The sequence below is a fragment of the Arvicanthis niloticus genome, chromosome 25, assembly GCF_011762505.2.
Source record: "Arvicanthis niloticus isolate mArvNil1 chromosome 25, mArvNil1.pat.X, whole genome shotgun sequence".
Taxonomy (NCBI): domain Eukaryota; kingdom Metazoa; phylum Chordata; class Mammalia; order Rodentia; family Muridae; genus Arvicanthis; species Arvicanthis niloticus.
Window position 1 is genome coordinate 41322514 of NC_133433.1, and position 27747 is coordinate 41350260.

At 38.5% G+C, this 27747-nt stretch overlaps 1 protein-coding gene across 1 annotated transcript in view; it reads right to left on the minus strand.

Moving 5' to 3' along the window:
- LOC143438431 (uncharacterized) overlaps window positions 1-24013 on the minus strand; it is a 52150-nt gene extending 28137 nt beyond the window's left edge. The window contains exons 1-5 of the mRNA XM_076923979.1: window positions 23763-24013; window positions 11359-11560; window positions 11120-11293; window positions 9393-9499; window positions 5801-5894 (exon numbers count right to left, since the gene is read on the minus strand). Of these exons, the coding sequence (XP_076780094.1) occupies window positions 5801-5894; window positions 9393-9499; window positions 11120-11293; window positions 11359-11560; window positions 23763-24013 (828 nt within the window). The remainder of the gene's footprint in view (window positions 1-5800; window positions 5895-9392; window positions 9500-11119; window positions 11294-11358; window positions 11561-23762) is intronic.
- Between the last annotated feature and the right edge of the window lie 3734 nt (window positions 24014-27747).

The following is a 27747-nucleotide window of genomic DNA, read 5'->3' on the forward strand; positions in this document are numbered from 1 at the left end:
TGAACCAAATTCAAAAAATCCCTCACAGGAATGACCTCAGGCCAACTTAATCTAGGAAATTTCTCATTGAAGACACATTTCCAAACTGATTCTACATTGTGTCAAGAAGACAATCAAAACTACCCATAACAATGTACTTATCCTTACTATCAAGAACTTTGAGTACATTCAGAGTTATTCGACAATAAACACAATACAGTATGAAACATTCTTTCTCATAGTCTAAATTGCTTCCATATATTTTAGCTGCTAAGTGGAATTTGTATAGTGCATTAGATATTTACATCCATTTGTCAATTAATGTGCATTATGGCAGTCTCCATCTTTTGGCTATTATGAATAATATTGTCAAGAACATCCATAATGTGTGATATATGTTTTATTTCACCTTAAAATGCACTGAGAAGTGGAACTTTGGGCTCTTGGATATCATTCATTTTGATTGTTTAGAAATTTACAACATATTTGAAATGTAATATTCAATATTACATCCACTCTAGTTGTGTGAGATGGTTCTATTTCCCCACATCTTTGAGAATCCTTACATTTGCCTTTAAAAAACAGAATTATAACTACTACAGAAGTGTGAAATGGAATCTACTGGATTAATTTTACTTTTCTCTAAGTTTAATCATAGTAAACATCTTTTCCTGTTTTTTGGCAATTTCTATTTCTTCAGGAAAATATATATTCAAAATATTGAGAGTTTCAAATGGATTCTTTATCAAACCCAATCCAAAAGCATATCAAAACAATCATCCAACATTATCAATTAGGCTTTATCCCAGGAAAGCAGAAATGGTTCAATATTTGGAAGTCCACCAACATAATCCATTATACAAACAAACTCAAAGAAAAAAAATCACATGATCATCTTACTAGATGCTGAGAAAACATGTGACAAAATTCAACATCCCTTTATGGTAAAAGTCTCAGGAAGATCAGGAATTCAAGGCACATACCTAAACATAATAAAAGCAATATACAGCAAGCCAGTAGCAAACATCAAACTAAATGGAGAGAAACTTGAAGCAATCCCACTAAGATCAGGGACTAGACAAGGCTGCCCACTCTCACCTTACCTATTTAATATAGTACTGGAAGTCCTACTAGAGCAATTAGACACCAAAAGGAAGTCAAAGAGATACAAATAGAAAAGGAAGAAATCAAAATTTCACTATTGGCAGATGATATGATACTATATTTAAGTGGCCCTTAAATGTCCAACAGAGAACTTCTAAACCTGATAAACAACTTCAGCAAAGTGGCTGGATATAAAATCAACTCAAACAAATCAGTAGCCTTCCTCTACTTGAAGGATAAGCAGGGAGAGAAAGAAATTAGGGAAATGACACCCTCCACTATAGTTACAAATAATATAAAATACCTTGGTATGAATCTAACCAAGAAAGTAACAGATCTGTATGACAAGTACTTCAAGTCTCTGAAGAAAGAAATCGAAGAGCTCAGAAAGTGAAAAGATCGCTGATGCTCATGGATTGGCAGGAATAATATAGTAAAAATGGCAATCTTGCCAAAAGCAATCTACAGATGCAATGCAATCCCCATCAAAATTCCAAATCAATTCTTCATAGAGATAGAAAGACCAACTTGCAAATTCATGTGGAATAACAAAAAACCCAGGATAGAGAGGATTATTCTCAACAATAAAAGAACTTCTGGAGGAATTACTATCACTGACCGTAAAAAGTACTAAGGAGCAATAGTGATAAAAAAAAAAAAAAACAAAATGCATGGTATTGGTACAGAGACAGGCAGGAAGATCAGTGCAATAGAATTGAGGATCCAGAAATGAACCCACACACCTATGGTCACTTGATCTTTGACAAAGGAGCTAAAGCCATCCAGTGGAAAAAGGACAGCATTTTCAACAAATGGTTCTGGTTCAACTGGAGGTCAGCATGTAAAAGAATGCAAATCAATCCATTCATATCTCCTTGTACAAAGCTCAAGTCCAAGTGGATAAAGGACCTTCACATAAAACCAGATACACTGAAATTAATAGAATAGAAGGTGGGAAGACCCTCGAATACCTAGGCACAGGGGAAAAGTTTCTGAACAGAACACCAATGGCTTATGCTCTAATATCAAGAATTAACAAATGGAACTCATAAAATTGCAAAGTTTCTGTAAGGAAAAGGACACTGTCAGTTGGACAACATGGCAACCAACAGATTGGGAAAAGATCATTACTAATCCTACAACCAATAGAGAGCTAATATCCAATATGTAGATATTAGAACTCAAGAGATTAGACTCGAGAAAAAATGACCCCATTAAAAATGGGGTACAGAAGCAAACAAAGAATTCTCAAGGAAGGAAAGTTGAATGGCAGAGAAGCACCTAAAGGAATGTTCAATATCCTTAGTCATCATCGAAAATCAAAAAAAAAAAAAAAAAAAAAAAACCTGAGATTGACCTTACACCAGTTAGAATGGCTAAGATCAAAAACTCAGGTGATAGCAGATGCTGGCGAGGATGTGGAGAAACAGGAACAGTCCTCCATTGTTGGTGGGATTGCAAGCTCATACAACCACTCTGGAAATCACTCTGGTGGGTCCTCAGAAAACTGGACATAGCATTACCTGAGCACCCAGCTATACTACTCCTTGGTGCACACCCAGAAGATGCTTCAACATATAACAAGGTCATATGCTCCACTATGTTCATAGCAGCCTTATTTATAATAGCAAGAAACTGGAAAGAACCCAGATGATTTCAACAGAGGGACAGATGCAGAAAATATGATACATTTACACAATGGAATATTTTCAGCTATTAAAAACAAGGAATTTGAGAAATTCTGAGGCCAATGGATTAAACTAGAAAATATCATCCTGAGTGAGGTAACCCAATCACAGAAGGACACACATGATATGCACTCACTGATAATTGAATATTATCCTCAAAGCTCACAATATCCAAGATACAACTCACAGACCATATGAAGCCATTGAACAAGGAAGACCAAAGTGTGGATGCTTTGGTCCTTCTGAGAAGAAGAAACAAAGTACTCATGGGAGCAAATATAGAGACAAAGCTTGGGACAGAAACTGAAGGAAGGGCCTTCGGAGACTGGTCCATCTGGGTATCCATCCCTTGTGCAGTCACCAAACACAGACACTGATGAGGATGCCGGGAAGTGCATGCTGACAGAAGCCTGATACAGCTTCTTAGAGGTCTGTCAGAGCCTAATATATACAGAGGCAGATGCTCACAGCTAACCATTGAACTGATCTTGGGGTTCCCAAAGGAGGAGAGAGAGAAGACTGAAGGAGCTGAAAGAGTTTATTACCCCATGGGGGAGCAACAATACCAATCAACCAGAGATCCCAGGTTCTAAATCATCAGGCTGGGAGCACATAGAAAGGAACCCAGGGCTCCAACTATATATGTAAGGGAGGATGGCTTTGTCAGGCATGGAGTGGAAGTACTTGGTCCCGTGAAGCCTGGATGCCCAAGTGTGAGGGAATTCATGGGTGGGGAGGTGGGAGTGGAAGAGTGGGTGAGGGCACATCCTCATAGAAGCAGGAAGAGGGTGAATGGGATAGGGGGTTCCTGGGTCTGTGGGGATGGGGAAAGGGGATCATATCAGAAATGAAAATAAAATATCCAATAAAAAATAAAAATGAAATAAAATAAAAACTCTATTGCAGATGTCTATTATCTACTGCTTACAATCCTTCTGTCCTCTATTAAATAATCATAAAATCTTGGGAGGAAAATGAGTGGTATTGATTGTAATACACTCAACAGCTACTGTTCTCTGTATTAATCACCATCTGCAAAAAGAAATTCCTTCAATGAGGGTTGAGAGATACACTAATCTATGGGTATAAAGATGGGAACTTAAGGGACAATTTAGTACAATGATCTTACTGAAAAATAACAGTATTAGGTCTTCCCTATATTTATGACATGCCAGTCAGAAAGTTTTGGCCTAGTTAACAATATCAGAAACGGATTCCATCTTGCAGAGTGAGTATTAAATCCATGTCATTTATGCCACTATCACACCAGTGAGCATAGCTTGCCAGTTCAATCACTACTAGGCTATTCATTTTAAAATCAAGGTTCAGTGGCATATCTAGGGACTCTTTCTGACACAAAATCATAAAAAATTTTTCTTCTTTCACAACTTCAAGTTTCACTCTTCTAGCTCTCGAATTTACATCCATGAGCTAAATTTTATGTATGGTGTGAGGTAAATATTTTCAATCTTTAACTATTATACATACATATATATATATATATATACATATACATATATATATATACATATACATATATATATATATACACACAAATATATATATATTTGTGTGTACATGTATATATATGTACAATATGTAAGTGTGGTCTTTGCACCTTACCCAGCTTTGACAAATTGCCTTAGTACTTCTGCAAACGCCAACTGACAAAAATCAGGTTTAATTTTCTGGGCTCTCAATTGTATCTTACTGGTCTACAAGCCATTATTAGAGTCTCTTCCTCATTAAATTTTGAACAGTAAATTTGAAGATAAGACATAAATGTAATCTAATTAATTTTCTTTTTTATTAAGTAATTTAACATTTGCATCATTTCCATTGTTGGAATTAACTTACCATTTTCTGAAAAAACACTATATTTGATGCTACTGCAAATGGAATTTTTGTAATTTCATTCTTTCTGGTGTGCAAAAAGAAAACTGATTTCTACAATGAGGTTATATACAGTTAATTTTCCAAACTCCTAATTAGTTCAGAAGTGTCTTTATATAATATATAATATACATATATTACATATATGTATATATTAATTAATTAATTATTAATGTGCTTAATTCCTATATGCCATGTTATATTATCCATAAATAAAACACATTTATTTATTTTTATTAGATATATTCTTTATTTACATTTCACATGTTATCCCGTTTCCTGGTTTTCACCCCAGAATCTCCCTATCCCTTCCCATCTACTCTTGTTTCTTCAAGGGTGTTTCCTACCCACCCATGAAATGAAGGTACATCATACCAAAACTTTCTACAATGAGGTTATATATATTTAATTTGACAACTGATCACCATTCAGGAAATGATCCCATATCCAAAAATTTATGACCAGCAGTAATCAGAGTCAGAAAGACACTTAATAATGGATAAGAACATGGAGAAAAATGAGGAGGAATAGAAAGATGGGGGAAATGAAAGAGGAGACATGAAGTTGGGAAGGGATCCCAAAGATATGTTGGATGTCAAGAATATATGCTTTAAAAAATTATCCATATGTGTGAGATTCACAAATAATAGATAACATCCATTTTAATGTTATTAGAATTTTAGGGTTATTAGCCCTCTAGCAGCATACATGCATATGTATGCACATATGTATGTTTGCATGTATGTATGTCCGTGTGTATGTATTTTAGACAGACAAGATAGTTTCATGGGTATAGGTAGCTGACACCAAGCGTGATAACTGGAGTACACTCCCTGGAACACACACAGTATGAGGAGAGAACCAAGTCCTGCAAGTTGTCACTATTCCATACTCAATGGGGCAGTCCTATGACAACACACATCTGATTAGCTAAATTTAAATTTTAAAAAGTATCATTTTTAAATTGTTAATTTATTCATTGTTACATTTCTATGCATTGGAGTTTTGCTTGTATGTATCTCTGCAGAGTGAATATGCCTGCTATTGCTCATGGGATGTTTCTCATGGTGCCTCAAGTATTCCTATACAACCTTACTTGACAAAGAATAATAATATTCTGAGTACAACTGACTTACCAAACTTGTACCATCCAACATCACCTGAGGCTGTTCTGAATCTTCTGTTGGGGGTTCTGGTTGTACTTTTATCTTCAGGTTGCCAAGTTTCAGTCTAAAAACCATATTTTAAAATAATTATACTCAAAGATCAACTTTTACAAAACAGAGTTCCTGAAAGGTGCAGATAGTTTTTCTAAAATTATTCAAATGAATGGATTGGTAACCATCATTTTTTTTTTAAGCTGGGCTTGAAAATTTTGCCAAGATAAAATATACAAAATGTAAAGAATAATTGCCTATGCTAATTCTGGGAGAAGTCCCTGGCTTGTAAAAACTTGACAATTACAACCTGCTTTTCCATATAGATCCTAGCTTTTCAGGTCCATATAAATTAACAAACACTAGAATCTTTCATTGTGTACAATATAGTAAAAAGTGTGACAGAGAAGCATAGTCCTGCTGATGTTTCCCTATGTTTATCTGATGGTTTTCACATTTACAATGAAGATATGCACAATACCAAGAAGATATCTCTCTCAATCTCCCTCCCACAACCCTCTCTCTTTGTGTGAGTGGGTTCTTGAGTGTGTGTGTGTTATGTGTGTGTGTGTGTGTGTGTGTGTGTGTGTGTGTGTGTGTGTTTATTAAGTGTAAAGATAAACTTTTGTTTTCTATTTATTCCTGTCTGAGCTGTCCAAGTACTTATTCAGGCTGATGAAAATCTTAAGGCTATCCCCATTGTCAAGATTATGACTGTTGAGAATGTTAGGTATTTGCCTTCAACCCAACATTAAAAAAAGAAGAAACTAAAGAAAACAGTCAGAAAACTGAGGAGAAAAAAAGTACTTTCATTTAATATGGCATTTAAAAGGGAAATGAATATAACAGGTTTAGATAAAAAATTCTTATGCTGTTTATTTAATATCAAATACTAATGTATAGAGTTCCAAATACATGCTTTAAAGGAATTCTGATATTAAAAATCTTCAGCTAGGATATAAAATCAACTCAAACAAATCAGTAGCCTTCCTCTACTCAGGGATAAAAAGGCTGAGAAAGAAATTAGAAAAATGATACCCTTCACAACAGTTACAAATAATATAAAATATCTAGGAATGAATTTAACCAAGCAAGTGAAAGATCTGTATGAAAAGAACCTCAAGTCTCTGAAGAATGAAATCGAAGAAGATCTCAGAAAATGGAAAGATCTCTCATCCAGGATTGGCAGGATTAATTTAGTAAAAGTGGCGATCTTGCCAAAAGCAATCTACAGATTCAATGCAATCCCCATCAAAATTCCAAATCAATTCTTCATAGAGATAGAAAGAGCAATTTGCAAATTCATTTGGAATAACAAATAAACCAGGACAGCAAAAACTATTCTCAACAATAAAAGAACTTCTGAGGGAATCACCATCCTTGACTTCAAACTCTACTATAGAGCAATAGTGATAAAACTGCATGGTATTGGTACAGAGACAGGCAAAAACATCAGTGGAATAGAACTGAAGATCCAGAAATGAACCCATACACCACTTGGTCACTTGATCTTTGACAAAGGAGCTAAAACCATCCAGTGGAAAAAGGACAGCATTTTCAACAAATGGTGTCGTTTCAACTGGAGGTCAGCATGTAAAAGAATACAAATTGATCCATTCTCATCCCCTTATACAAAGTTCAAGTCCAAGTGGATAAAGGACCTTCACATAAAACCAGATACACTGAAACTAATAGAATAGAAGGTGGGAAGACCTTCGAATACCTAGGCACAGTGGAAAAGTTCCTGAACAGAGCACCAATGGCTTATGCTCTAAGATTAAGAATTGACAAATGGGACTTCATAAAATCGCAAAGTTTCTGTAAGGCAAAGGACATTGTCAATAGGACAAAACAGCAACCAACAGATTGGGAAAAACATATTACCAATCCTACATCCGATAGATGGCTAATATCCAATATATACAAGGAACTCAAGAAATTAGACTCCAGACAACCAAATAACCCTATTTAAAAAATGGGGTAAACAAAGAATTCTCAACTGAGGAAATTCAAATGGCCAAGAAGCACCTTAAGAAATGTTCAACATCCTTAGTCATCAGTGAAATGCAAATCAAAACAACCCTGAGATACCACCTCACACCAGTCAGAATGGATAAGATCAAAAACTCAGGTGATAGTAGATGCTGGAGAGGATGTGGAGAAACAGGAACACTCCTCCACTGTTGGTGGGATTCTAAGCTGGTACAACCACTCTGGAAATCAGTCTGGCGGTTCCTCAGAAAATTGGACATATTACCTGAGGATCCAGCTATACCACTCCTGGGAATATACCCAGAAGATGCTCCAACATATAACAAGGATATTAGCTCCACTATGTTTATAGCATCCGTATTTATAACAGCCAGAAGCTGAAAAGAACCCAGATGTCCTTCAACAGAGGAATGGATACAAAAAATGTGGTACATTTACACAATGGAGTATTACTCAGCTATTAAAAACAATGACTTTGAGAAATTCTTAGGTAAATGGATGGAACTAGAAAATATCATCTTGAGTGAGATAACCCAATCACAAAAGAACACACATGGTATTTGCTCTCTGATAAGTGGATATTAGCCCAAAAACCTTGAAATAGCCAGATTCACCACACAGAACACATGAAGCTCATGAAGAAGGAAGACCAAGTGTGGATGCCTTGGTCCTACTTAGAAGCAGTAACAAAATACTCAAGGGAGCAAATATGGACACAAAGTGTGGGACAGAAACTGAAGGAGGGGCTGCCTGGAGACCACTCCACCTGCACATTTATCCCATGTGCAGTCACTAAAGGTAGACACTGATGTGGATATCAGGGAAAGCATGCTGATAGGAGCCTGATATAGCTGTCTCCTTAGAGGTCTAACAGATTCTGATATATTCAGATGCAGATGCTCACAGCTAACCATTGATCTGCTCAAGGGGTTCCCAACGGAGGAGTTAGAGAGAAGACTGAAGGGACTAAAAGTGTTTGTGGCCCCATGAGGAGACCAACAAAACCAACCAACCAGAGCTCCCCAGGGTCCAAACCACTAGACTGGGAGCACATAGGGAGGGCCATATGACTCCTTCTGTATATCTAGGGGAGGATGGCCTTGTCAGCCATAGGTGGGAAAGAATTTCCTTGGTCCCATGAAGGCTGAACACCGAGTGTGGGTGGGGGATTCGAGAGAGGGGGTGGGAATTGGTGGGTAGGTGGGGCCATTTCCTCATAGAAGCAGGAGAGGGGGGATGTGATGGGGGTTCCTGGGTGGTGGGGGGAATGGGGCAAGGGGATAAAATCTGAAATGTAAATATAATATCCAATAACAAATTAAAAATACAAATCTTCAGCTAATATAAACAACAAATAGAATCAGATTATGAATGAAAATCTTTGGCTCATATTGAAAATTAATGCTGAATCTGTATGTACACTTTTTAATTTGGATAATTTCTTCTCTATCTATTAAAACTATGTATTGATATCCTAAATAATATATTGATTTGTTCTTCATACCAATTTATTGCCTCAGACACAACTGATTGTACCCATTATAGAATACTACAAAGTCAGAAAAATTAGCAACTTTACCTCTTCAGTTCATCAGCTTTCAGTATCTGGTCCCTCCTGTCTACTAAAAACTTTGCCAGGCTTTCGTTGTTTCTTAATCGAGCCAGAGTATATGGTGTAAAATTATCCTATGGAAAAACAATAGTTGATAACTCTGAGAACTTGATATCTCTCAAAATAATGGACAATCCCATGGAAGAGTTAATGGAGCTACCTTCTCCTGAGGGTCAGTGAGCCACAGTCTTGCCCTTCTTACCCCACAGTGCTCTTATACTTGTTGCTCTTCTCTTTGTACAGCCTCTGCCTGCCCGCTGAGAGCTGCCTACAAATCCTGTCCTCCTGACTCTCATTTGAGGGTGAAAATGTCACCTGAGCTTGGCTTTTTCCCTGGAATTACCATGGTATGTGAGTCATGTGATTGCTCCTTGCTAAACCAAAGCTCCTTGAGGATGGAGCCCCCATTTTTACCTCTAATACTACAAGAATTAAACCATAGTGGAAAGGTTCCCAGTATTTCCTTTGAGTGATGAGTTAAATTGCATCTCTGGGAGAGGGTTTAATACTTCATATTACAAACTATATTTAGTTTACCAGAATACCATGCCTCATGTGAGCACCATGTTCATCTGTTAGAAAAATGTTATAATCCTGAGCACAATAAGACCAGTATGGAAGAAATATCATGACATGCATAATCCTCCCTACATGGTGATTTTGTGGCAAACATACAGAACTTCATGAAAGCATTACAGAAACAACTGCATTCCCATCAGGCTATGGAAGCAACTCTTTAGTTTCTACTTATGGTATTAGGAACCCATGGCAGACATGCAAATGGCTCACTGAGACATAAGTTGTGAACTAAATGATACAGGCATCAAATGTACTCTGATAACTTATGAACAATGGATCTGTACAATTTTTCTACCTACTGGACAATGAATCTCTTATCTTTAAGAACTCTTAATGTCTCTAATGCATACTTACTTAAAAAAAATTTTAGGCCATTTTTTTTAGTTACTACTTAAGGTTATTTCTAAGCAAAATATAAATCAGATATTACAATGAAACTGTTAATCAATACAAAGTCTGATAATTGTCTATGTGCTCATTTTAGAACAATGAAACCCACTAACTGACTGCATGTAGAATGCATGACTTTAGTCCCAGCATTTGGGAAGCAGAGACACAGTATCAGAAAGCCAGGGATACACAGAGAGACAGTCAGACTGTCAGACAGGCAAACTGGCAGACAGTCAGACAGGCAGACAGGCAGACAGGCAGACAGGCAGACAGGCAGACAGGCAGACAGGCAGACAGGCAGACAGGCAGACAGGCAGACAGGCAGACAGGCAGACAGGCAGACAGGCAGACAGGCAGACAGGCAGACAGGCAGACAAACAAGGAGATAGGAACTGAGCTGCTAACAAGTTCAATGAACAATGCTGAACAAGAAGATATTTTTCTTTGCAATAATCATAAGCCTTGCACCCGCTCCTATAAGTAACTTCATGAAGCTTACAGATATGCAAAGGGAATGGGATTCCTTAAGGGCTGAAAGTTGTTTAAAAAGCAACCTCTAACTATTAAAATAAGATCCCATTTCTAAGATAGTTCTAAATTACACAACATAATCTTCCCAAATAATATACTTTTATATGTCCTGTCATTGTTTTCACAATGCAAATAAATCATTTAAAGCACACGCATTGAAAATAATCTGTAAATCAAAGTTGTGTGGTCTGTACCTCGTTCCTTATACAGATGTCAGCATGGTGTTCCAGCAGTATGTTTACCAATGAAGTTTTGTTTTGCCAAACAGCATAGTGCAGAGCCGTGTTCCCATGGTTGTCCTTGGCATTTGGATCAGCACCATGATCTAGTAAAATGAGTGCACATCCTTCATGCCCATACTGTGCAGCCTATGGGTATTACATCAAGAAATAAATAGCAAAGATGAGAAATACAAAAATTTCACGGATTTTACTAACCATTTGCATTTAGCTGTGATCATTTTTATTCCCAGAATTCCCATCAAATCCATGTCACACTGAAACTGTTGGGTGATGTCTACCTTAATTAGTGCTGTGCAGTTGTCACTGTCACGGAGATCAATGTCACAATTCCACTGTATTAGGAGGGAAGCTACCACGGGATGGCCATGTGCACAGGCATAGTGTAGCATCGTTCTGTGAAAATGAAGACATTTTAACAATTTTTACGACCGTCCCGGTATGCACCTGTGCCCAGCGCAGTCACAGGGTGCCAGCTCTGCATCATATCCCCCCAAAACTCAGAGGAGGCTGGACTCACAGGAGCTCTAACAGGCCCAGGATCTTGGGTGAGTAGGCCACGACACACCCACAGGGAGGAATTGGGACCTGCTGGGACCCAGGGACTCCAATATGGCCAGTGGCATGGGACCCTTCTGGTCTGTACCAGTGCCCAGAGAGGTCATAGGGCACCAGCTCTCAACCCACATCCCACAAAACCAAGAGGAGGCTGGACTCACTGGAGCTCAAACACACTCAGGAACATAGAATAATAGGACCACAGGATCTCAGAAGCCTGGGCCTACCAGGATTTTAGGATCCCAGAAGCAACCTGACTCCCAGGAATCCTAGGATCTCAGAATCAGAGAATCACAGAAACAGGGGACTCTGAGGAGTTCTGACACAAACCTGATAACAGGACAGACTTCTCCAGTCAGAGACAGTGAGTGAAGGTAGCACTGGAGATAACCAGCTGGCAAAAGGCAAGTGCAAGAACATAAGCAATGAAAACCAAGGTTACTTGGAATCATCAGAACCTAGTTCCCCCACCATAACAGGTCCTGAATACCCCATGACACTGGAAAAGCAAGATTCAGATACAAAATAACTTCTCATGATGATGATACAGGACTTTAAGAAGGACCTAAATAACTCTCTCAAAGAAATAAAGGAGAACACATGTAAACAGGAAGAAGCCCTTAAAGAAGAAACACAAAACTCCCTTAAAGAATTACAAAAAACCACAACCAAACAGGTGAAGGCATTGAACAAAACCATCTAGGACATACAAATGCAAGTAGAAACAATAAAGAAATCACAAAGGGAGACTACCCAGGAGATAGAAAACCTAGGAAAGAGATCAGGCGTCATGGATATAAGCATCACCAACAGAATACAAGAGATAAGAGACAGAATTGCAGGTGCAGAGGATACCATAAAAAACCTTGACACAATGATTAAAAAAATACAAAATGCAAAAACCTCCTAACCCCAAACATCTGGGAAATCCAGGACACAATGAGAAGACCAAACCTAAAGATAATACGTATAGGAGAGAGCTAAGATTTGCAACTAAAAGGGCCAGTAAATATCTTCAACAAAATTATAGAAGAAAACTTCCCTAACCTAAAGAAAGAGATGCCAATGAACAAGAAAGAAGCCTACAGAACTCTAAATAGACTAGACCAGAAAAGAAATTCCTCCTGTCACATAATAATCAAAACACCAAATGCACAAAACAAAGAAAGAATAGTAAAAGCAGTAAGGGAAAAAGGTCAAGTAACCAATTAAGGCAGACCTGTCAGAATTACACCAGACTTCTCACCAGAGTCTATAAAAGCCAGAAGATCCTGGACAGATGTCATACAGACCATAAGAGAACACAAATGCCAGCCCAGACTACTGTACCCAGCAAAACTCTCAATTACCATAGATGGAGACACCAAGATATTCCATGACAAAACTAAATTTACACAATATCTTCTCATAAATCCATTCCTACAAAGGATAATAGAGGGAAACTTCCAAAACAAGGAGGGAAATTATACCCTAGAACAAGCAAAAATGTAATGTTCTTCCAACAAACCCAACAGAAATAGCCACACAAACATAACCTTACCTCTACTAACAACAACAACAACAAAACAGCAAGTAACAATCAATTTTTCTTAGTATCCTTTAATGGCAATAGACTCAGTTCCCCAATAAAAAGATATAGACTAATGGACTGGATGTGTCAGTGGTACCCAACATATTGCTTCATACAGAACATGCGCCTGAGTAACAAAAACAGATACTACCTCAGAATAAAAGGCTGGAAAACAATTTTCTGAGCAAATGGTCCCAAGAAACATGCTTGAGTAGCCATTCTAATATGGAATAAAATCAACTTTCTAACAAAAGTTATCAAGAAATATAAGGATGGACACTTCATACTCATCAAAGAAAAGATCAACCAAGATGAAATCTCAATTCTGAACATCTATGCTCCAAATGCAAGGGTACCCACATTCATAAAAGAATCTTTACTAAAGCTCAAAGTACACATTGTATCTCACACAATAATAGTGGGAGACTTCAATACCCTACACTCAACAATGCACAGATCATAGAAACAGAAACTAAACAGAGACACAGTAAAATTAACAGAAGTTAAGATTCAAATGGATTTAGCAGATATTTATAGAACATTTCATCCAAAAAAATAAAGAATATACCTTCTTCTCAGAACTTTATGGTAACTTCTCTAAAAATTGACCATATAATTGGTCACAAAACAGGCCTCAACAGATACAAGAAGATTAAAATAATCCCATGCATTCTATCACATCACCACAGACTAAGGCTGGTCTTGAATAATGATAAAATCAACGGAAAGCCCACATATACCTGGAAAATGAACAATGCTAAACTTAATGATAATTTGCTCTTGGAAGAAATAAAGAAAGAAATTAAAGACTTTTTAGAATTTAATGAAAATGAAGACACATCGTACCAAAACTTGTGGGACACAATGAAAGCAGTGCTAAGAGGAAAACTCACAGCTCTAAGTGCCTAAAAAAGAAACTGAAGAGAGCATACACTAGCAGCTTGACAACACACCTGAAAGCTCTAAACCAAAAAGAAGCAAAAACACCCAAGAGGAGGAGAAGGCAGGAAAGAATCAAACTCAGGACTGAAATGATCCAAGTAGAAACAAAAAGAATTATCTAAAGAATCAACAAAGACCAGGAGCTGGTTCTTTGAGAAAATCAACCAGGAAGATGAACCCTTAGCTAGACTAACCAAAGGGCACAGAGACAGTATCCAGATTAATAAAATCAGAAATTAAAAAAGAGACATAACAACAGAAACTGAGGAAATTCAAAAAAATCATCAGATCCTACTCCAAAAAGCTATACTCAACAAAACTGTAAAATCTGAATGAAATGGACAATTTCCTAGACAGACACCAGGTACCAAACTTAAGTCAGGATCAGATAAACCATCTAAATAGTCCTACAACACCTAAAGCAATAACAGCAGTCATTAAAAGTCCCCCTACCAAAAAAAAAAAAAAAAGGCCAGGACTAGATGGTTTTAGTGCAGAATTCTATCAGACCTTCGAAGACCTAAAACCAATTCTCTATAAACTATTCTATAAAATAGAAACAGAAGAAACACTACCCAATTTGTTCTATGCAGCCACAATTACACTCATGCCTAAACCACACAAAGACCCAACAATGAAAGAGAACTTTAGACCTAGCTCCCTTATGAATATTGATGCAAAAATACTCAATAAAATTCTCCCAAACTGAATCCAAGAACACATCAAACTATCATCCACCATGATCAAGTAGGCAAGAATCCAGGGATGGTTCAATATTAGATATTCAATATTCAGAAATCTGTCAACATAATCCACTATATAAAAAAACTCAAAGAAAAAAACTGCATGATCACCTCATTAGATGCTGAGAAAGCATTTGACAAAATTCAACACCCCTTCATAGTAAAAGTCTTGGAAAGAACAGGAAATCAAAGCCCATACCTAAACATAGTAAATGCAATATACAGCAAACCAGTAGCCAACATCAAACTAAATGGAGAGAAACATGAAGCAATCCCACTAAAATCACACACTAGACAGAGCTGCCCACTCACTCCCTACCTATTCAATATAGTACTTGATATCCTACCTGGAGCAATTAGAAAACAAACGGTGATCAAAGGGATACAAATTGGAAAGGAAGAGGTCAAAATATCACTATTTGCAGATGATATGATATTACACTTAAGTGACCCCTAAGCATCCACCAGAGAACTCCTAAACATGATCAACAACTTCAGCAAAGTGGCTGGTTATAAAATCAACTCAAACAAATCAGTAGCCTTCCTCTATTTAAAGAATATCAGGCTGAGAAAGAAATTAGTAAAATGAAACCCTTCACAATAGTCACAAATAATATAAAATACCTTGGTGTGAATCTAACCAAGAAAGTAACAGATCTGTATGACAAGAACTTCAAGTCTCTGAAGAAAAAAAATGAAGATCTCAGAAGATGGAAAGATCTCCCATGCGCATGGATTGGCAGGATTAATATAGTAAAAAATGGTCATCTTGCTGAGAGCAACCTACAAATTCAAGGCAATCCACCTCAAAATTCCAACTAAATTCTTTATAGAGTTAGAAGGAGCAAGTCTCAAATTTATTTGGAATAACAAAAGAAACAAAATAGCAAAAACTATTCTCAATAATAAAAGAACTTCTGGGGGAATCACCATTCCTGACCTCAATCTGTACTACAGAGCAGTAGTGATAAAAACTGCATGGTATGGGTACAGAGACAGGCAGGAAGATCAATGGAATAGAACTGTAGAGCCTGAAATGAACCCGCTCACCTACTATGGTCATTTGATCTTTGACAAAGGAGCTAAAACCATCCAGCGGAAAAAAAAGACATCATTTTCAACAAGTGGTGCAGGTTGAACTAGAGTTCTGCTTGTAGAAAAATGCAAATTGATCCATTCTTCTCTCCTTGTATGAAGCTCTAGTCCAAGTAGATCAAGAACTTTCACATAAAACCAGACACAATGAAACTAACACAAGAGAAAGTGGGGAAGCGCCTCAAACACATGGGCCCAGGGGAAAAGTTCCAGAACATGACACCAATGGCTTATGCTCTAAGATCAAGAATTGACAAATGGGACCTCATAAAATTGCAAAGCTTCTGTAAGGCAAAGGACAATGTCAATAGGAGAAAACAGCAACCAACAGATTGGGAAAAGATCATTACCAATGCTACATCTGATAGAGGGCTAATATCCAAAATAGACAAAAATCTCAAGAAATTAGAATCCAGACAATCAAATAATCCTATTTTAAAATGGAATACAAAGCTCAACAGAGAATTATCAACGGAGGAATATTGAATGGCCAAGAAGCACCTAAGGAAATGCTCTACATCCTTAGTAATCAGGGAAATGCAAATCAAAATGACCCTGAGGTTCTACCTCACACCAGTCAGAATGGTTAAAATAAAAAAACTCAGGTGACAGCAGATGCTGGTGAGGATGTGGAGAAAGAGAAACACTTCTCCCTTGCTGGTAGGATTGCAAGATGGTACAACCACTCTGGTAATCAATCTGGTGGTTCCTCAGAAAACTGTACATAGTACTACCTGAGAACCCATCTATAACCCTCCTGTGTGTATACCCAAATGATGCTCCAACATATAACAAGGACACATGCTTCACTGTAATCATAGCAACCTTAATTATAACAGTGAGGTAACCCAGTCACAAAAGAACAATAATGGTATGCACCTACTGATAAGTGGGTTATTATCCCAAAAGCTCACAATACCCAAGACATAACTCACAGACCACATGAAGCTCATGAAGAAGAAATAACAAAGTGTGGGTGCTTCTGTCCTTCTTAGGAGGAGTGACAAAATACTCATTTGAGGGTGTGGAGGTGGGAGTGTGTGATGGAGTAAATATGGAGATAATGTGTGGAGCAGAAACTGGAAGTGGGGCCATCCAGATAGTGCCCCACCTGGAAATCCATCCCAGGTGCAATCAACAAATGCAAACACTGTTGTTGATGTCAGGAAGTGCATGCTGGCAGGAGCCTGATATACCTGTCTCCTGAGAGGCTCTGCCAGAGCCTGACATATACAAAGGCAGATGCTAGTATATAACCATTGAACTGATTACCATGGACCCAATGGAGGAGTTAGAGAGAAGACTGAAGAAGTTGAAGGGGCTTGCAGCCCCATGGGGAGAGTGACAATACCAACCAACCAGGGCTCCCAGGGTCTAAACAGCTAGCACGGGAACACACATGGAGCACCCATGGCTCCAGCTGTATATATAGTGGAGGATGGCCTTGTTGGGCATCAGTGGGAGAGGAGGTCCTTGGTCTCTTGAAAGCTGGATTCTCCAGTGAGGGGGAATTTGAGGGTGTGGAGGTGGGAGTGTGTGGATGGGAGGGGAAACACCCTCATAAAAATAGGAGGAAGGAGAACTGTATAAGGAGTTTCTGGGGTGGGGCGAATGGGGATAAGATCTGAAATGTAGATAAATAGTCTCCAATGATAAAAAAATAAAACAAAACAAAACAAAAGTAAAAAAAAAAAAAAAAACCTGATAATGGATCTGGTTATCGAACTACAGCAATTGAGACTTTTGGCAGAAATTAAGGTTACCCATACTACTGGAATACCTTATAATTGTCAAGGACAAAGACTGTGGAAGGGGCCCAAGAACCTTTAAAACAGTATCTTCATAAAAGAAAAAGGGGGACATATATCCCCATATACCAAAAATTTATTTAAATCATGTTCTTTTTATTTTAAAATATTTTTTTTAAAAAATTGGATGCCAAGGAACTATCTGCTGAGTGTCTATGGCACCCTACAACTAGGCATACTTATGCATAGTTGAAAGGGAAGGATTCACTTACTGGCATATGGCATGATCTCGATCAGGTATTTAATATGGGGAAGAGGGCATGTTTGTGTTTTTTCTGCAGGAAGCTGAAGGAGCAGGGTGGTGGCCAGAGTGATGGGTGAGACATGCTGATGTCCAGACAAAGAATGATGCTGACCTGTGGGCTTGCTGAGTGCTGTGACAATGGTGACTGGGGAGCTGCATTGGACATATGTTTCTGACTCACCTTTGATTACCTATACTCCTGATGGGAAAAGTTGACTGGCCTTAAGTTTTTAGCCCTCATGGAACAGAGAATTAAAAAGAGAATTGTATTTTTCTTAAATGTGACCAGTTATTCGCACTGATTCACGTACTACTGGTCTAGAAGTCAATCCAATATTGGAAATAACAGTATTCATTGGGAAGGCTGGATCTGGACATTTTCAGAGACATATTTGGAAGTTAGCTGCAGTTCTCTATAATATTATATTAGCAAGAGATAAGTTTGGGACAAGATCTGGATTTCAAACAGGTGTTAGCACATGTGTTAAGGCTCTTTTAATTGTCAAGCTAAAAATACTTTTGTTTCTTCTACAGTATTTAATGTAAGTTGCATTGATTGTATACTTTCTAATTGTGTTAGCATGTTGAAATCCAGCATGTCAGTTACGAAGGTCTATCAACCAGCTTTTGTTTTATTGCCCTGAGTATCACAGAACTTTGATCTTCTGAAAAAAGCTTGCAAGCACTAGAAAAAGTGAGTCAGGCCTTAAGCAGAAGCAGGAGGGTATTGGGCTTCATTATTGCTGGTATAACAGCTTTAATTACATTAATTGCTAGCACCACTGCTTCTGCAATTGCTGTGACACAAGAAATTAAGACAGCTACTTTTGTTAATCATTTAGCAAAAAAAATGTTACTAATGTGTTGAATAGACAAGAGGATTTAGATAGGCATTTGGAAGAACAAATTGATGCATTTATCCTATTCAAATTACTGGAAGGAGGTTCAGAGATTAAGAGTATGGAGCCATCTCAAGTGTCATGCCAAATACCATTGGATCATGTTAGTTCTAAAATTTACAATAGTAGTCATTATAATTAGGAAAAAGTTTAAAGACACTTGCAGTGTATTTAGCATAATTCTAACACCTCTCTGGATGTTTGAATTTTGCATAGTGAGCTTATGAGTTTAAAGAATGCTGCTCTGCTGAGTGTTGATGCAGCAGATACTGCTGATGAAACTGCCTGAGGTCAGTATTTCTATTTTGGTCAGTCTTCAAGAATGGCATATATAGCTTGATCATGCTAGCCCTTTTTGTCCCAGGAATACTTTTATTTCTGCCCATTGTGATAAAGCTTGTCTGTAACAACATGTTGGCAGCCAAAGTACATGGCTTGAAACTGAAAATGGACCCCTAGATAGAGTTATTAAATTAACAGGCCTGGCAAGCCAAGGACGGGTAAGAGTCTGCACAGAAGCCTTACCAATGTAAGACAGAAGTGCATTGCTTTGGAGAATGCATACTGCATGATGGGTAAGGAAGGAATTCTTTTCAAAATGACCTAAGACAGGCTCTGTCTTGTTTACCAAATAAAAAAGGAGGAGAGGTGGAGAGCTTTCAGGACTGCTTAGCAAGAATCTGACATGGGCCAAGGACAAAGAAATGGGCTGCTTGGCAGGAATATGACTTTGGTCAAGGACAAGGAAGTGTGCTTCAGGCAGGAATCTGACATTAGGCTAGAACAAAGAAGTACTTTCAGGCAGGAATCTAAATATTAGGCTAGAACAAAGAAATAATTTTAGGCAGGAATCTAAATTTTAGGCTAGAACAAGAAAGTAGGATTCAGACATGAGAATGACTTTGGGCTAATACAGGAAAGTAGGCTCAGATATTTTGGTCATCCAGATAAATGCTTAAAAACAGTGATCACAGAATTCTTCACAGAACTTTGTATATTGCCTTGCTTATTATTTGACTATTTGTGTTTATTGTCTTGCTTGTTCCTTGACTATTTGCATCTATTTTATTGCTAGTTCCTCAACATAGAACTGACCTTAATACTTGCATGTAATTAAAATGGTATAAAAGCAAAAAGGAGGAGGGGGCATGGGGTAGGGGTGTTCTAGGGAGGGGAAAAAGGGGAAAGGGGATGGCATCTGAAATATAAATAAACAAAATAGCCAATAAAAATATTTTTTACAAAACAAAGTCAAAACCACACGATTATTCATCTAGTGGTAAACATTATTAGCATGTAATTCATTTTCTTTTGTTGTAGAGACAATATATATCAGCTCTTAGTACACAATGCATTAACTTAGGGCAACCAGTTCAGAGATTTTTTTTATTTTACTTGCAGTGTTAAAAACATGGCACATATATTTCTGCACAAGGTGCAATAGCAAATTGTACCTGAAAAATAACTTTTGACTTATAAATCTCTAGCTAAAGAAAAACCAGGACTCAAATGAGAAAGTATGGATCATTTATTCATTACTTAAATGTATACAGTGTGCAGAAATGAGAGGTTTCAATGATTAATGAATAGATTTTGATATTGCTATAATGCTTCAAAATAGCTACTCTTTATAATTTCCTAATTTCAGAAATATTGTTAACTGAAAGGAGAGAGGTAGAGGTTCAGTTAGACTTGAGGCCTATTTCTCTAAACTTTCTACACAGGGCAGAAAATCCGGACAGAGTGAGTGGCATTTACAGGTCATAGAATAAATGTGATACCTACATAATAGAGAATCAATGTATATTTGGTGAACTACTGTGTAAAAAGAATAAATAAAATAAAGTTGGGGAGTTGAGTGTTTTATACTTAGTAATTTTGAGGATTCTGATAATTTTAATTAATGATTTTATTAATTATAACTCACAACTCATAAATCAAGAAATGCGTGAAATTGAAATTATAGTTATTTTATCAGCAAGCTTTAGGAGGTAAACAGTAAAATACTGTCAATAATCATTTTCTTCCCCTAACGTGAGAAAATTGCCTCAACAAATGGGTCCATGAAGTGCAAAACCTCTACATTTGCATTTGTATGTCCAATAGTATTATTTTCTAGACTTCTGTCATTTTCATGTGTGTGTGTTTGTGAGTGTGTGTATGGTGTATGTGTGTGCATGTGTACAGTGTGTGTGTGCATGTATGTATGTGGGGAGTGTTTGTCTTTTTGTGTTAATGTGTGTAGGTGTGTGTGCTTGTGCATGTGCATGTGTGTGTGTGCATGTGTGTGTATGTGTGTGTATATGTGTATTTGTGTGTGTGTGTGTGTGTGTGTGTGCAGGTGTGTGCAGATGTGTGCGGGTGTGTGTGCAGGTGTGTGTATGTGTGTGCACAGGTGTGTGTGTGTGTGTGTGTGTGTGCAGGTGTGCCTATGTATGTTCTGGATTAATAATTTTAGCTAATCTTTAAGTCTCTATTTTTTTGTCTTCACATCAAGGCCCACAGTTATGGAAAGTTTTTCATTTAAATAGTTACAATATGGGTCATTCATTATTTCATTTATTGAGACAAACATGTATTTCAACACCCAGGAAGCTATGTTAAATTGTCTTAAATGACAACTTGCTACAGCTTAAAATCACCTAGAACCAGAGCCTTAAATGAGGAATTCTGTACATCAGGTTTGCTGTGGGGATGTCTATAGGGTATTTTCTTGTTAACTGTAGAAGGACACACTACAAGTACCAATGTTTCACAGGCTGAGTAATGAGAGCTAACTATGAGAAGTTTGCTTTTGTTTCATTCCTTTCTTGTCTGTGGATGTGGTGTGACCAGATTCTGACTCTGATTTCCCCACTATGATGAACTATAACCTAGAACTGTAAGCCAAATACCCCCTTTTCTCCAGTATGTTGCTTTGTCAGGGTGTTTGATCTAACAGAAATGAAGCCATGGAAATAGTAAAATAACCCTTAGTTTTGTGATGCATACCTGATGTTCAAGATAAAATACAAAATGTACCACAGATATAAATAAGACAATGGCCAGTGAAAAATATAGAGAGCATTATGCAGACTCTCTAAGAAAGAATGAAGTTGTCACAGAGTATGCCAATTGGATTTTCAAACTGCTGGTATTCATATATGGACGTATATAACCATTTGGTGTTTACCAAGCATAATGAGAGGTAAATGATCATCCTGTCCAAAAATTTCCAACATGCAAATGCACATGACTTTATAAAGCTCATACTTATGCTCTTGTGCCTATGTTTATAATCTCCTGATTTCAGGAAGCCACTTTTGCTTTTTCTGTGAATATCTCTGATTTTCCTTCAACATACCTAACCTAAGCTTTTGTCTTCCTCCTGTTCTAGGAGGAAGCACTACATATGATTCGTGTATCTCAGCTTTAAAAAAAACTTTCTTTTGAAGGTTGACAAAAGTAGTGAGCATATTTAAGACAGATATGCAGTTTGAAGTCATTTTTCCTTTTTGATATTATGACTGCAGTCATTATACCTCTTGAAGGAAAACTTGTATAAATGGAAAGAAAACCTGTATTTGAGATAAACATATTCAATGTCTTATTTTCAGAAAATTTCAACTAAAATGATGATGTCTAATTATTTATATGTAACAAACCTGTAAGTATATAATATTATGATTGCATTAAGATCTATTCTTTACTTCTAAAGGCATTAACTGCTTTTAGATTATTTACAGTACAATAGTACACAATAATATACACTACAAACAGTGTAAAATGATTATCTGAAAAATAGTCATAAACTTGCATGTCACAGGAAATATTTTATTACCAATAAATGTATAATAATACTCCTCCACGTGTTCATGGCAGAATTCACAGATAAAGAAAAAATAAACGTGCCATCTAACAAGGATGACATATTGGATATGAATTCCTTGGATTGTACAGCTTGAAAAAATGAAGGTAACAACACACTACACAAAAGAGCTGAGGGAAAACCAAAGCTACTGTACAGTTTGCAGATGATGAAAAACACAAAGAGATGTCAAGGAGTGAAGGGGACGCAGCATGTGTGGCTCTCTGCTGGCCGAGGAGAGCTAAGCCTTCCAAAAGATAAACCATGTGGTCCTGAATTTCTGCCCTGGGCTGCATGATAAGACCATAGTTTCCAGAAGCCTGGATATCAGCTAGAGACAGCCTTTGAAAATGACTCCAGAGATTAATGTTAGCATAGCAGGAGTTCACGTATACTTCCCGTATACGTGATTCTCTGTATACTTCCCGTAGGTGAACTCAGATGCCAAACTGAAAGCGTGATTATTACCATTAAGTGAGAGTTATTTTGGGGCACTAAAGGAATGAAATTTAATGACATGAACATATCAACCTACTATAGAGCCTGGGAGAGAAACAGGTACATCAGGCAATCACATAAAAAAGGAAGGCTGGTTATCAAAACATAAAGAAATTCAAGAATCAAGGGAGTTGAGTGGTGAACGGTTCTAGGTCAGCAGCGCCCCCACCCCCACCCCGCATTCATGGAACAGTAGAATAACTGCCAAACTCAGAGATCAGCACTTTGATTCCCAAGACATCTTAATGACAAAGGTCAACATACTAGTCACCAGAACTGAAGGCATTGGCAGTTCCCTCCTCCCTAGTTTTCTGGGCTACTTAGGAAAGCTGACACATCTTTCTCCACTCGACTCCCAACCTCTGCCTTGGCCCTGACTCCCAGTCCCAGTTACCTGCCATTCCTGTCTCGGTCATTGACCTCATTTTTTCCAAGCATGAGTCTGCTCAGAATCGTGGGAACAGCACCCCGGCTCGCAGCCTTGTGGATCTTTCCAAAAGCTTTGTAGCTTTTGAGCTTTTTGAAGGAGTGGGGGACAATAGCATCCCAGCACTGCCCATCAGGGCCCAGGAAGGACTCCCTCTGGCTGGTGGAGGGGCCAGAGGAAGAACGCCTTGGATTCCAGTTGCCAAAGAACTTCTTCATGGTGGAGCTCCCCCACCCACCCACCCCAAGTCACCCTCCCCCTGCCCCTCCCCCTTGGTTTTTGGCCACGCTCAACCAACACAAAAGGAAGCCAAGTGAGCTTTGTCACCACCACCACCACGACAAAACACCCACAAAGCAAGCTCAGTAGGATAGAGTCCAGACAGCACAGGTACTCCTGTCAACTGAAGTCCAATCCAACTGTTGCCAAGCAACGCATCAAAACACAGGCATGCGAACGCTGACCAATTGGAACGCCCGGATCAAAGTACTATGATAGGAGTTCTCAGCAAGCTTGCTGTTTATGCTCATGGCCTGATCTGGGAAATTGGATTACCAGCTCAGTCTAGCCTTGGATCTGAGAAACCACACATTTGCTGGGGACTGCTGGAGCCTGCTGGAGCCAGCACTGGTTTAGTCTCTAAGAGCAGTTTTCACCTCACACCAGTCAGAATGGCTAAGATCAAAAACTCAGGTGATAGTAGATGCTGGCAAGGATGTGGAGAAAAAGGAACACTTCTCCATTGTTGGTGGGATTGCAAGCTGGTACAACCACTCTGGAAATCAGTCTGGCAGTTCCTCAGAAAATTAGATATAACACTACCTGAGGACCCAGCTATACCATTCCTGGGCATATATCCAGAAGATGCTTCAACATATAACAAGCACATATGCTCCACTATGTTCATAGGAGCCTTATTTATAATAGCCAGAAGCTGGAAAGAACCCTGATGTCCTTCAACAGAGGAATGGATACAAAAAAAAAATGTGGTACATGTACATAATGGAGTATTACTCAGCTATTAAAAACAAGGAATTTGAGAAATTCTTAGGTAAATGGATGGAACTAGAAAATATCATTCTGAGTGAGGTAACCCAATCACAAAAAAAAAAAAAAAAAAATACCCACACATGGTATTTACTCACTGATATGTGGATATTAGCCCAAAAGCTTGAAATAGCCAAGATTCAACTAACAGATCACATGAAGCTCATGAAGAAGGAAGACCAAGTGTGGGTGCATTGGTCCTTCTTAGAAGGAGTAACAAAATACTCAAGGGAGCAAATATGGTGACAAAGTGTGGGACAGAAACTGAAGGAGGTAAATTTGAGAGGATGGTTTTCAGCTGACATTCATTCTAAAGCCAAGAAAAAAAGCTAGGTTCAGAACTAAGTCTTTTATTTAGGAAAGATGACAGGTTCTCCTTAGTCAACAAAATGATGGACTGGGTATTAGGTCTATCTTGCACCTTACTGACATAAATTGGAATAGTTATGCTCTAACTGTATTTTGAGAGAAAAGTTTTATTTTAACAGGCAGGGTGATATGTAGGAGGAGCTAAGGTGGGAGGAGTAAGAAGAGGAGGAGGAGAAGGAGAGGAGGAGGAGAAGGAGAGGAGGAGCTAGGTGAAGAGAGAGGGGGGCCAGACATGGAGGCAGATGTTCACATGTCTCCGCCAGTCAAAGATAGTTGATATATCTAGGTTGGGTATTAGGTTACACTTCTGATTGATATTGAACATTACCAAATTTATAAAGCGTTTGGTTAACATTTTGAAAACTGTATAAAAGCAAAAAGGAGAAGCGGGTATGGGGTAGGGCTTTTCTAGGGAGGGGAAATGGGGAAAGGGGATGGCATCTGAAATGTAAATAAAATAGCCAATAAAAATTTTCTCAAAAAAAAAAAAGAAAAGAAAAGAAAAGAAACTGAAAAAGGGGCCGTCTGGAGACCATTCTACCTTGGTATCCATCCCAGGTGCAGTCACCAAAGATAGACACTGATATGGATATCAGGAAATGCATGCTGACAGTAGCCTGATATAGCTATCTCCTTAGAGGTCTTCCAGAGTCTGACATATTCAGAGGCAGATGCTCACAGCTAACCATTGATCTGATCAAGGGTTCCCAAAGGAGAATTAGAAGACTGAAGGATCTGAAAGGGTTGGTGGCACCAAGAGGAGAGTAACAATACCAACCAACTGGAGCTCCCCAGGATCTAAACCACCAGCCTGGGAGTACATAGGGAGGGACCCATGACTCCAGCTATATCTGTAGGGGAGGATGGCCTTATAGGGCATAGATGGGAGAGGAGATTTTTGGTCCCTTTAAGAATTAACACTGAGTGGGAGTGGGGGGAATTTGAGGGTGGGGAGGTGGGAGTGAGGGGTAGGTGGGGGCACATTCTCATAGTAGCATGAGGAAGGAGGATGGGATAGAAGGTCCCTGGCTGGTAGGGGGAGTGGGGGTAATGGTATAAAATCTGAAATGTAAATATATCCAATAAAAATAAATCAAAAAAGATGGAAAAGGAAGGAAGGAAGGAAGGAAGGAAGGAAGGAAGGAAGGAAGGAAAGAAGGAAGGAAGGAAGGAAGGAAGAGACAGAAAGAGAATATCCTAACAAAATACATTTGTGTAATTTTCCTTTTTATTTATTTTTATTGAGTATTTTATTTATTAACATTTCAAATTTTATCCCTTTCCCAGTTTCCCCTCCCTAAAACCCCTAGCCCAAAGGCCCTCCACACTGCTTCTATGAGAGTGCTCGCTGACTCACCCTCACACCCTTTCCCCTCACTGCCCTAGCATTTCTCCAGCCTGGGGCATGGAGACTACACAGGACCAAGGACCTCTCCTCCCACTGATGCCAGATAAGGCACTCCTCTCCTTCATATGCAGCTGGAGCCATGGGTCCCTTTGGTTGGTGGAGGGAAGGGGTTGGTTGATATTATTGTTTTTGTTTCAGTGTTGCAAACCCCTTCAGCTCCTTCAGTCCTTCTCCTAATTCCTCCATTGCGTTCCCTGTGCTCTCTCTGATGGTTAGCTACAAGCATCTGCATCTGTATTTGTCAGGCTCTGGCAGAGACTCTCGGGAGACAGCTATTTCAGGCTCCTGTCACCAACCACTTCTTGGCATCAGCAATAATATCTGGGTTTGGTGTCTGCATATGGGATGAATCCCCAGGTGAGGAAATCACTGGATGGCCTTTCATTCAGTCTCTGCTCCACTCTTTGTCCCTGTATTTTCTTTTTAGACAGGAGCAATTTTTGGATGAACATTTTTAAGGATGAATGACCCCTTCCCTCAACCAAAGACTGTGCCTAACCTCTGGATATGGTCTCTACAAGTTCTCCCCTTCTTTGTTGGGTATTTCAGCTAATGTCATCCCTGTTGTATCCTAGGAGCCTCTTGCTTTCCTGGCACCTGGGACATTCTGGTAGCTACCCCTAGTTCCCCATCTCCCCACAGCTACACACCTCTGTTCAATTTCCTGACCCTCTGAACATCTCCCCTGTCTCCCCCCACAACTGGTCCTGCCCCTCTTTTTCCCTTCTCCTTCACTCTCCCTCTCAACTCCCTCCCTCCTACCTCCTGTGATGATTTTGTTTCCCCTTCTAAGTAAAACTGAATCATCCACACTTTGGGCTCCCTTCTTCTTGAGCATCACATGATCTATGAGTTGAATCATGGGTATTCTGAGCTTTTTGCCTAATATCCACTTATCAGTGAGTACATACCATGTATGTCCTATTGTGACTGTGTTACCACACCCAGGATGATATTTTCTAGTTCTAGTCACCCTATTATGAGATCACCACACTTCTTCTCTTACATGTGCATGTTTTTAGGGAGCTCCTCTAAAGGATGTTTATGTACAGCTTTTTTGAAAGGTCTCTTGTTTTTCACTGTAAATTTCTATTTTAAGAGGACATTTTCTCAGTAGTACAAAAGTCT